Raw genomic sequence first — 11,392 nt, forward strand, 5'->3', positions numbered from 1 at the left:
TCCACATTTACGACTCCATTTTCCACATTTTGCCTCTTTTGGGGGGAGCACAAATATTTCAGGAAGACTTTAGAGCTTTGGAAAGGCATCCTGCAGTTTTTTTGCATTAGTGTTTACTTTTTACAGCATTACATTTAATATTGTTTATCTTGACTCCTGACTTTTTTGGAGGGAAATGAGAGTGCTTCATTTCCCTCGCGCTGGTCCTGGCCCTGAGAAAAGTACTCAAAGAGGATAGTTACAAGGCAACAAACAAACCTTCCCCGAATTCTGTCAAACAGGCCAATTAATTAAACAAAGTAGATATTACATATCTAAGTATACTGGACAGCCAGTAAGTGGATTTTCTCACTGATTTATAGAGAAAACCCACTGCTAGAAGTGTGGGTAGGTAAGAAAGATAATAAAGCTTTTCAAGGCTGAGCACTTCCTTTTGCTTCTCTTGCCTCATAGAACTGTAGTTTTTTCTTTTACGCAAGTCTAGTGCCTCATTCTTCTCTTTGCAATGGACAAACCTGTGATATATGCTGATTTAAACATATCCAGGAATGCTGGCCTTGAAAGCTCGTCACTCCCATCTCTTCCTCAGAGTAAGTGGCTTTAATTTTCCTTTTGGCATTTGTATATCTTCCATAGTTAGATTTTTCTCTTGAATTTGTAGCTTTAAATCATGGCTTTGAAGATGAGCAGCAGCTATATTAATGTTAAACAGATATAGCATGGCCTGTCGGTAGGTAATCACAAATGTGGGAAAAATCACATACTTTATAGATTTCTTTTTTATCAAGATACTTTTGTGGAAAATGAATATAGTTCCTATTACTGAGCCTTGGCTAAAGGATCCTGAAGAAATATTTTACATGCATTAACAAGGGAATATTTTGATTTTTTTATTTGTTTTTTTTTTTTTGCCACACCATGAGGGATGTGGGATCTTTGCTTCCTGACTGGGGATAGAATCCGTGCCCCCTGCAATGGAAGCACAGAATCTTAACCACTGGACCACCAGAGAAGTCCCTTTTTTGTTGTTTTTGCTTTTGTTTTTTTTTTAACAAATGAATATTTTTAGAGATTTTTTACTACCTTGCTGTAATAGTAACCTACCTTATTTCAAATCCCTCTATAAAATACTGTGATTAAGTTCCAATGCATTTGCATCCGTGGCATTCCTTTCAGAATACAAAGTGTAGGCTCAATGATTAACATCGTTCACCCTTCAAAGGGAAGGGAAAAAAATGTTCTGAAAGAAAATTATATTCAAGATCAAAAACTTGAATATAATAACAATCTGATGTTTTTTTAAATTGAAAAGTATAACAGTTTAGAAGGATTTAAGGCACAAACCACAGGAGAATACCACTGATGCACTTATTTCATACTTGTTGAAGTTGGCAATTTTCTGTATGTCAGAGGAGTTAGTATTCTGAGTGAAAGAGATGGGGTATTCTAATGTGAGGTCATAGGTGATGGATTCCATGGCCTGGGGATAGATGAAGAGAAACTACAAATTAAGCAGAAAAAAAATGTATAAAATCATCAGGACATAGTATTACATTCTGAAGTCAAACCAAACTTACTCAACATCAATGATATTGCAATTTTTATCCAACCTGATATTCATTCCATAGTGTGCTTGGCAAGTGGGTTGTATCTTTTTAGGATGGTTTGGTATAATTTGAAAGTATTAAGTTATCAATGTTCTAAATTGGAGATTGAAAAGTCTTAGGGTTATCAAATAGTTTCATGATACCCTTCATTTGGGGGTTACGGGAAATTGGAGAATTTTGATAACTACAGTGAGAATTTGTCAAGCCATGGTTATTTTTTGATGCGAAAGAGAAAGACTTTCTGTTCCTTATTCAGATCTAGCAGAAGTGGAGAGAAAGGAGGATGGTGTTGGAAGATATTGGAGAATGAAAATAGAGAAAGACAGCGAGATTTTCCTTAAAAGCTACTGTCTGTGATCCCAAATCAATGAGGCCAGAAAATCTGTCTATTCTAATTGTCGTCATTATTCCACAAAATATCATTCTAAAAGTAAATCTGAGAAAACATAGAATAAAGTCAGAATAAAATGTGTGACTACAAAACGCTTGTCAACTGAAAAAAATGCCTAACCTAAAAGTTGAGAATTATGTATTTGGTGGCTTTACAGAGGACTATAGCTGAGAAGGCAGCCTCTCTGATAGTTCTGAGGAAATGTCCCCAAGAGGTAAGGGAGGAGCTGGGATATATAGGAGATTTTGCTAAAAAAAAATGTAGTAAAACATCAAAAGATTACTGCTAAACACAGAAACAGACACCTCAAGTTAATGATTTTAGTGTTTTTCTATATGTGGGAAGATGCAAAAGTCTGGGCTCATTGAAATAATTCCTTTGACATGCATCTTAACTATCTAGGGCCAGTATCCTGTTTTTCTCCATCCTGAATTCCCCTCAAGTTATACTATCCGGCCAGCTGCACTGGCTGGTGGCTTTAAGGTCGCAACATCCTTTGTTTACTGAAATGGCAGGTGACCTTCTTTCGCCACACATTGATCTGGTATTACAATTATTGTGAAACTACCAATAAGCTCTTTGGCTAAACAGTTTAGCCAAAATGGTAACTGTAGAATAGTGATTATATCAAAAGCAGTCAGGAAAACCAGAGAGAGATGTGAGTGGTGACGAATCTCGTTTATGGCCCAGGATTTGGTCTCTTAGAAAAGTAGATAGGTGTTGGCAAAAATGCCTCTAGAGTTTATTTATTCATCCAAAAATAAACACCTGTGTCAGGCATGCCCTAGGTGCTGAGAATACAACAGTGAACAAAATAGTGAAAAAATAGTTTCCTTTATTGCGTTTATATTATACTACTAGGAAGGCTTACAAATAAATGAATAACTAAGAACATATATGCATACATATATGTGTTAGATAATATTAAGTGCAATAGAGAAAATATTTTTTAAAAAATGGAATTGAGAGTTAGCTTTTGGAGAGGGTATGATATCAAATGGAATAATCATAGAAGCCTGCCTGACAAGATGACATTTGAGTCAAGACCTGAAAGAATTGAGAGACAAAGGTATGCTTCCTGGGAGAAGAGCCTTTTAAAAGATGGACCAGTGCAGATGCAAGATCCGTGGGATGAGAACATGCCTGTCATCTTGTAGAAAGAGCTCATAGGTTAGTGTGAAATGACAGAGCATGTCTGCATGGAAAGCAGCAGGAGATAAAGTTAGAGATATAAAGGGAAGCCGGAATGAATAGGGATTTGTAGGCTATTCTACAGACGTACAGACTTAGATCTGCTTGAGAGAAAGCTATGGAAAGGTTTAGAGAAAAAAAGTGAGATGATTTGGCATACTGTTTATATCCAAACAAAAAACTAGCCTTATGTGGGTATTTCCAGATGACTAAAGTTTACCTGGCCTCTTCAATTTGTTATTGTAACTCTATTGTTACAATAACTCTATTGTTACAGTTATTAGTTCTAATGTAGTGCAGCAGAAAAACAACACAGAACCCTCCACTCAGTTCTTTAAATTTTAGATGCACGGTTATTATGTATCACACACCATGTCTAGAAGAACTATTTCATACAACCCTTTCCAAAACCTCATGAAGTAGTATTATTCTACATTTCACGGGTGAGGAAATTTGTAGTTTATGAAGGTTACGTTGCCCGAAGTAACATGCTCTACTACATATCTGCTAGATTTGAGAGCTCTGCTCTTAACCACTGCTATCCTTCAGTACTAAATGTTAAAATAGTGACTATATAGGGCTTTCTCCATTTTTCAAAATTTCAAGGGAGGAAAGGCTGAGGAAGAAAAAATGGTAGAATAGTAGATACAACTGTGAGGAAACGTCACGTAGGACTAGTCTTAGGTTCACTAAGTTTAGTTGCTCTGTGTCACACGAGCTCGCCTTAGAAGTTCTAGGTTAATATTCTCCAGTCTGGTTCTCCCATTTTCGGATGTACACCCAGGACCTTGGAGCTCCTCTAATTGTCTACTCTTGTCTCTCCCCTCCAGATGATAATCCAGGTGTCACTACCTGAAATCTAATCTATTATCTGTTTCCTCCCATAATCTTTTATCACATTTAGTTATCTTAAATTCCATCTCCCCAGGGACATTTTAGAAAGAGCTAACTCTTATGAATGTCCACATCCTAATGAAGAGACCATGAGCAGTTGTCTGAAAACTGGGTTGCACAACTTAATCGCCAGGGAGAGTGTAAAAAACTAAAGTAGAAATGGATTTGTGGGTCACTCTGGAACATTTAATGAGAATAAAGACAACATTTTAACATATCTGATGCTAAAGTTTTTAACAAGTGACTAAAAGCATGTATTCCTTTATATTGAGGAATATTAGAAAAAATATAAAAAGGAATAGATAACATAAATAAATGATAGATATAGTTAAATTAGTAAACTTTTACTTGTAAAGGCCCTTGGCTCCAATAATACAATTTAGAAAATAATTTATAATTGTAATATATATAACATATTATAAACCAAATGGGAATAAAAGGGGTCTTATAAATAAGTCAGGTATAGAAGTTGTCTAAGCACAACTTCAAGTAGAATAACCGAAGTACAGATTACCAGAATAATTCCTGTCAGAGCTGATATAATTTTGGAAGCGGTTGCTCAGTCTTTTACAAGAATTTTTTACATTAATAAGTTCCTCTTTGATTATTTTTCCCTATAAAATTCATTGATAAGGTTATTATGATCCCACTTTAATTAATATAATCACAACTTTTGATGAACATGAGATATACAGTACATCGTTATTGACATGATACAGAGAAAAACAAAGGTATTTGACATTTTTTAGACTATGCAATGTTGTAGACACAGGTTCATGTTATGTTATATTCATTGAAATACTGAAAATAACATGCAAGCTCGTAAAATACTCTTCCTTGAATTCCATCCATTTGGTCCAAATTGGAGATGATTGTTCCAGGCAACAGTAAAGCAGAGAAATCCACATCTAAGAATAGAATTGTCTTATACCACCAGCACCTAACATGTTGTTTGGCATAAAACAGAGCCTCAACAAATATATCTTGAATGAATGAAGGCTTTCCTTGTTGGACAAAATTCTTGGACTTACTTTGTACGGTAGGGTATATGTTTCATTTTTGTATAGCATTTGGCATGTTTCAAAACACCGTCACATCTATCTCATTTGATTCTTATACCAATCCTTCGTACACAAGACAGGCATAAATATTTCTATTTTATCTATAAGCAACTCTCAGTTGGATCTGAGATTCCATCTTGTGGGACCCTACTTTAAGATGACTGATAAATGTCCTTTCCTGCCCCTACCCCCAACATGAATCTAGCTCTTTCTTATGTGATCCAAACAACCTCTGCTTTTTGTATTAGATGAACTCAACTGAGTTAATCAAGTATATTTTCTTAATGTCTCAGATGTTTGTCAGGGTCCACCTTGGCATAAATTTGCTCTGAAACTTTGTTGTGCCGGGATTATTCTTCTTGCCTTGACTGTGATTGGGTTGAGTGTTTCAGGTAAGTGATGCAAGATCATTGATTTCTTGTTCTACTTATTCTACTTTACCATAAATATTAAAGTATGTTAACATTTGGCCACCCCAAATTTAGTGGAAGACCCATGAAACAAAAACAATTATGAAACAGTGCTCTAACAGTGCTCAGCCGGTACCTACTAAGCAAATGTCATCCTTTGTCATATTTCTCTTCCTAACTGTTCTGATAGGCTTCACGGGGGATTTCACATGTGCTCCAAGGACATTTAAAAAGTCACAATTATGATAAAACCATGACAATAACAAAGAAAATAAAAATGTCCAATTATTTACAGTTCCTTAAGTGCCTACTAAATTCCAGATTGTCCTAGGCAATCTCTCCCGTGGGGTATAGGCACAATTATACTTATTCTGAAGATGGAACATTAGGCAAGGAGTGGAAGCAATTTAAGAGTTTAAGTAACACCTGGGAGCTTACTTATATAGTTGAAACCGCTAACTCAATGTCTGTGTGCGTTCACTTGTTATGTGTGTGTTTGTTTATGTTGTCTTCTAAGTAGACCCTTTGTTACTACACTGCTATTGCTCTTATCTTCTGTGCATTTCAAGCTTGTTGAGATAAAAATTTCGTGAAGTGATAAATATAACATATCCATTTCACTGCACCATTCAGCATTAATCTTCTTAATGATTTCTCCTGATTTATTAGTGATATTCTTGAGACAAAAATCAACAGAGAAAAGCAGCATGGATGTTCAAGAGAACAGGAAGGAAACAACAGGTATGTTTTGTGGCTTGACTTTCCTAAGAATAATGGCTAAAATTTGATAGGTATCATGCATTATCTTAATTAAGGTTCATAACAACCCACACATTAAGATAGTATGATCGCTCTGATTTTATGTTTGACAAAACTGAGGCATGGAAAGGCTAAGCAACTCATCCAGGGTCATACAGGTACTAAGTGGTGACACTGGGAATTGTACTTCAGTGGTCTAACTTCAGAGCCTACGATCTTAACCAACAGATAACACTGCCTTATGAGAAGCTGCTGCTAGGATATTCAATAATTAATAGCCAAAACCCAAGCTATAAAGTAAAATATGCATTGAAGTGGGATATTTGATGATTTTAATGAATATATCAAGCAGCTAACTCTGGTCCGAAGTTAATTAATGGAACACGACATAAAATGAATAATTTAATATTTATTGTATTAAACATTAAGACATTGATCTCGTCCATGTACTTATTAAGTAGTGTGTGTTAATAAAGACACTATTGTTGAGTGACTGTAGCAGAATGTGATCATTTATTATATACATTCGTACATAACAGAAATTTTAAGAAACTATGAAAATCCTTCTGGAAAATGCTATCCAATAGATTCCATTAATAGGCAAATATATAATTCAGCAATTAGAAATTTTCTTATAATTTTTCTTCATGGTATTTGCCATTAACTTATGGAAATGAATTGTTATTTGCTTTTCATTTTACATGTTGTTTAAAGGAGCCATTTTTTAGAGAAGTTTGATATTGTCATCATGGAGTAGAAAGAACTCTTGTAATGGATTTACAGAATCTCAGAAAGAGTTTTGACTCTACCAGCATCTGCTTTGTGTGGACTTGAACAAGTTATTCTGTCTGTCAGTGTTTTAATTTGTCACTAATTTTCAACTCTTAGTACCAGAATGAACTATGTCTCAAAACCCTCAAAGTTATATTAAATTCATGAATTGTTCTCACTGTGATGATCAACGACTTCCCTGAATTTATAATGACTTGTGCATGTGTGATTAATGTTAGTGGGGTGGGGGGCAGGTTAGAAACATAACATTTATTCTTCTTCCTCTTTCTTACTTTAGAGACACCAGTTCTGTTAAAGTGCCCAACAAATTGGCAACTAATCGGAGATAAATGCTTGCTTTTTTATGACACTTACAAACCTTGGAATGACAGTCTAGCCGACTGTTTCACAAAAGAATCCCGTCTGCTGCTTATTCAAGATCAGGAAGAATTGGTAAATAATTAAGTAAAATACTTTAATACGGCTTAGCCCTTGCTTCTAACCATATCGAGATCTTCGTGCTTTAGCCCGGAGGGTTCTATGCAGATGGAAGTATTAATTTTGACTTCAAGAAGCTCACAATCTGAGACACTAAACGGACATGTAAGCAAAATAAATATAATTTAATGAATACAACAACATTAATACAAATATTTGGATATATATAAGTATGCAGACAGAAATACCACAAATAAGGAATAATTAACTCCGATGGGGAGTTAGGAAAGGCTTCAGAGAGGAGGTGATACTTGAACTGGGTTTCAGAGGATGGGTAGAAGGATGCAAACCAGTAATAGATAAACAGATTCAATATTCAGTCATTTCTTCTGTTTTATTTATAGAGGCTCATACAAAACCGGATAGACAAAGGAGCAATTATGTTTTGGATTGGATTAAATTTTACATTACCAGAAAAGAACTGGAAGTGGATAAATGGATCCTTTTTAAATTCTAATATGTGAGTATTGGGATAAGCTAATTTGAATATTCAATTTACATCAGGTTTACATGGCAAGATAGTAACATTGTTATTGAAGATTAAGATTTATCATTTTAATTTAGTTTAGAAATGTTCAGGAGGATCAGAATAGTCTGAGAAGAAGAATGATTCTGAAGTTGGTTGAAAAGTTTCACATATGAAAAGACATCAACCCTTTGCAACAATATATATTTTTACCAGCAATGGAGTTTTAGGAGACAAGGAAGAGACTAACTCCTTTGGGTGGGGGCACATGAAACAGTTTTTAAAATAACAACATTTAAAAATTAAGAAATTTCTAGCTGGAAGCTATCGGCATGAAGAATTGTTGAAGTAGTGTTTTTCAAACTGTGGGACCACATACCTTAGTGGGTCACAACCAGCATTGGCACAATGAATACAAGAGGAAAAAATATAGTAAATATCAGCATGGGGTATCCAGACATTTGAGAGAAACTACCCACATTGTAACAAGTATTGTAGCTTATTTCAACCAGCGGTGTGAAAGGAGGGTTGTTTGAAGAGATGTAGTCAATCTGCATAAGCCACAAAAGAGCTATTTGCCGTTTTTTTGGTCGTCTCGTAGTTTCTTGTGTGAGATGGTCAAGTTAACCATCGGTGCTATAGGAGGATTGATGTTACACAGTTAAATTATAAATTTTTAATGGACCTCATCGTTATTTGTACAACAAAGGGCAGGACATTTTTTTCCCTAGAAAGTGAAAGTGTGCAGACATTCAACCAAGTTTCTGAAAAGAAATCTGATGAGTTTTTCAGAACAGATGATATTGTGTTACATTTTTTGAGTCTGTGAATGCTTTATTCACATTTGTATAAATAACAGTTAAAATGGATTTTTTTATCATTCAAAAAACAAGAGGTTAAAATTCAAGACACAGGAGCATGTTCAAGTTTATCTAAAATATAGTGATAATTTATTGTGTGGGAAATTATTAGACATTAAAAGAAATGTTGATTTAATTAGCACATTTTGACATTGTTTGACCCATGTTCTAAAATATTTTTTTAGATGCCATACTTTAAAATGAAGATTATTTTAAAATAAAGTGTTCTGGACTAGAATAAATGTATGAAAAGGCAAACATATTTTGGTAAATAAACTACACTCTGATTTTTTTGTTTTTCTAGGGATTATTTTCTATATTTTATTTACACATAAGTGCAACTTTTATATTAACTTATTTTTTTTTTGTACATAGTAAAGGTTAATTTTGGTTTGTGTGTGTGTATGCTTCTTATTGGGACATTACGTTTATTTTATTAAGGTTTATAATAAAACTGGAAAACTATGAGCAGAAATATAGGCAAAGATGATGGATTAAATTCGATTGAACACTCTACTTTATTCTGAGGATAAAAATGATGATTTGGTTAAGATAGTGATCAGGTAAACCTGGAAGGTATCATATTATAGTAGAAAGAACGTCAGTTAGACTCTGCTTTTATTTTAGTTCTCTACCTTGGTTTTCAGGTAAAGAAAAACATAAAGGGTGTTTTGTGAAACTAACACCCTTTATGTGTTAGTTATATTATCATAACATAATATAAAAAACTAAAAAAACTAATTTTTTAGTTTTTTGTGAAAATAATTTTTGTGAAATTAAGTTTTTTGTGAAATTAAGTTTTTTGTGAAATTAATTTTTTTCGCAAGACTGTTTTGGGGATTAAATGAGATAATGTTAGACAACTAGGCAGAGATCTGGTCAAAGAAGGCCTGGGAAGTCACCTAGGGCCTTTTAGAAGGGCACTTGGCCAGATGAGTGGTAAAAAAGTTATCTTGAAATTCAAAGGAAGGACCGGAAGGGTGGAAGAGATAAAATACAGGGGACCTTTGCAATAGCTTGGTCAAGAGAAATTCTGATTTGACTAGGGTGTCAGGCACTAGGAGAGAATCAGGTTGGCTTCTCAGGGCCAAGGGGCTCCAAGGAGAAATGGAACAAAGGAACAAATTAAAACTGTGATGGAGCCCTGCCCACTGCCACCACTTCACTTTCTATTTGAGACAAATAGGTGAATGTCTTGCACACACCCCATCCTGGCACCCCAGCTCTATCTTGCCATCCCACTGTTTAACTTCTACTCATGCCCCACCTGCAATGAGCCATAAGACTCTGCTTCTTTGGAACTAACAGTACATATATTGTAGCAGACACTCACCAACCTGTTTGGAATGGAAAAAAAGGGAACCTCCTACTACATCCAATACGTACTGAGCCTCCTTTTCTCACTATTGATATATTCAAATTCTGTAGACACTGAGTATCTACGTACTTATTACATTTACTGAACACATTCTTTGTTTAAGCATGATCACCCTTTCATATACATGATCTCAATGTCTCCCCAAATATCTATACACTATATATTTAAGAAAATCGAGGCTCAGTGAAGGTAGGAAATTTTCATATAACATGTTAATAGGAGATTCAATTACCAGTTTCCAAAGCTTCTCCTTTGTTTGTATCATTACGACATTTCTTTTCAGAACTATTCTTTTCCAGTGAAGATGAGCTTGCAAGTTCCAGAGGTTTATATTAGCTTTCTATTAAAAGCTTATATCATTATATTTGTGACTGGGTACTTATTCCATGTTTAATAACCAGCACCTTGTTGTTTGCTGAAAATTACAGAACATACTGGCTGAATGAGGAGAATTATGTGAGAAAATCACAAACACTAAAGAGAGGCTTTTCTTCTGCTCCACAGGTTACAAATTACTGGTGACGCTAAAGAAAACAGTTGTGTTTACATCTCAAGGACACAAATTACTTCCGAGGACTGTGCTACAGAAAATAAATGGATTTGTCAAAAAGAACTAAAACCTGTCAAAAATAAAGTATGTTCTGCCACTTGACTACACATCTCCTCTCCATTTCTTTTTTAATCTTTATTTATTAGGCGGAACTCTTAGTTGAGGCATGCATGTGGGATCTAGTTCCCTGACCGGGGATCAGACCTGGGCTCCCTGCATTGGGAGCATGGAGTCTTACCCACTGCGCCACCAGGGAGGTCCCCCCTCTCCAATTCTTTAATTTCCATTTCAGGTCTCTCTCATTTTAACTGTATATACTCTTAGCATGACCTAATGTGCATTTTGTGGTACAAAGTGGAACAAACACTGAGAATTTTAACTGTTGTTAGTCTTACAGACATTCAAGTTTAATCTCCTCATTCAATAAATGGGAAAACAGCGCTTCCCTGGTGGCGCAGTGGTTGGGGGTCCGCCTGCCGATGCAGGGGACACAGGTTCGTGCCCCGGTCTGGGAAGATCCCACATGCCGCGGAGCGGCTGGGCCCGTGAGCCATGG

At 35.3% G+C, this 11,392-nt stretch overlaps 1 protein-coding gene across 2 annotated transcripts; it reads left to right on the plus strand.

Annotated features, from left to right (window-relative positions):
* The first annotated feature begins 460 nt into the window (after positions 1–460).
* On the plus strand, positions 461–10,938 carry KLRB1 (killer cell lectin like receptor B1). Of its 2 annotated transcripts, XM_030834487.3 has the most exons (6): positions 464–590; positions 5,438–5,536; positions 6,224–6,295; positions 7,383–7,537; positions 7,927–8,042; positions 10,791–10,938. In XM_030834487.3, exons 1-6 carry the CDS (start codon positions 506–508, stop codon positions 10,936–10,938), a joined length of 675 nt encoding a protein of 224 aa, XP_030690347.1. In that variant the 5' UTR covers positions 464–505. The 2 variants fall into 2 exon arrangements, with proteins under 2 accessions (XP_069902589.1, XP_030690347.1); XM_070046488.1 differs by lacking the exon at positions 5,438–5,536 and having other exon boundaries at positions 461–590.
* Positions 10,939–11,392: the final 454 nt, after the last annotated feature.

The sequence above is a fragment of the Globicephala melas genome, chromosome 10 (assembly GCF_963455315.2).
Source record: "Globicephala melas chromosome 10, mGloMel1.2, whole genome shotgun sequence".
NCBI lineage: Eukaryota > Metazoa > Chordata > Mammalia > Artiodactyla > Delphinidae > Globicephala > Globicephala melas.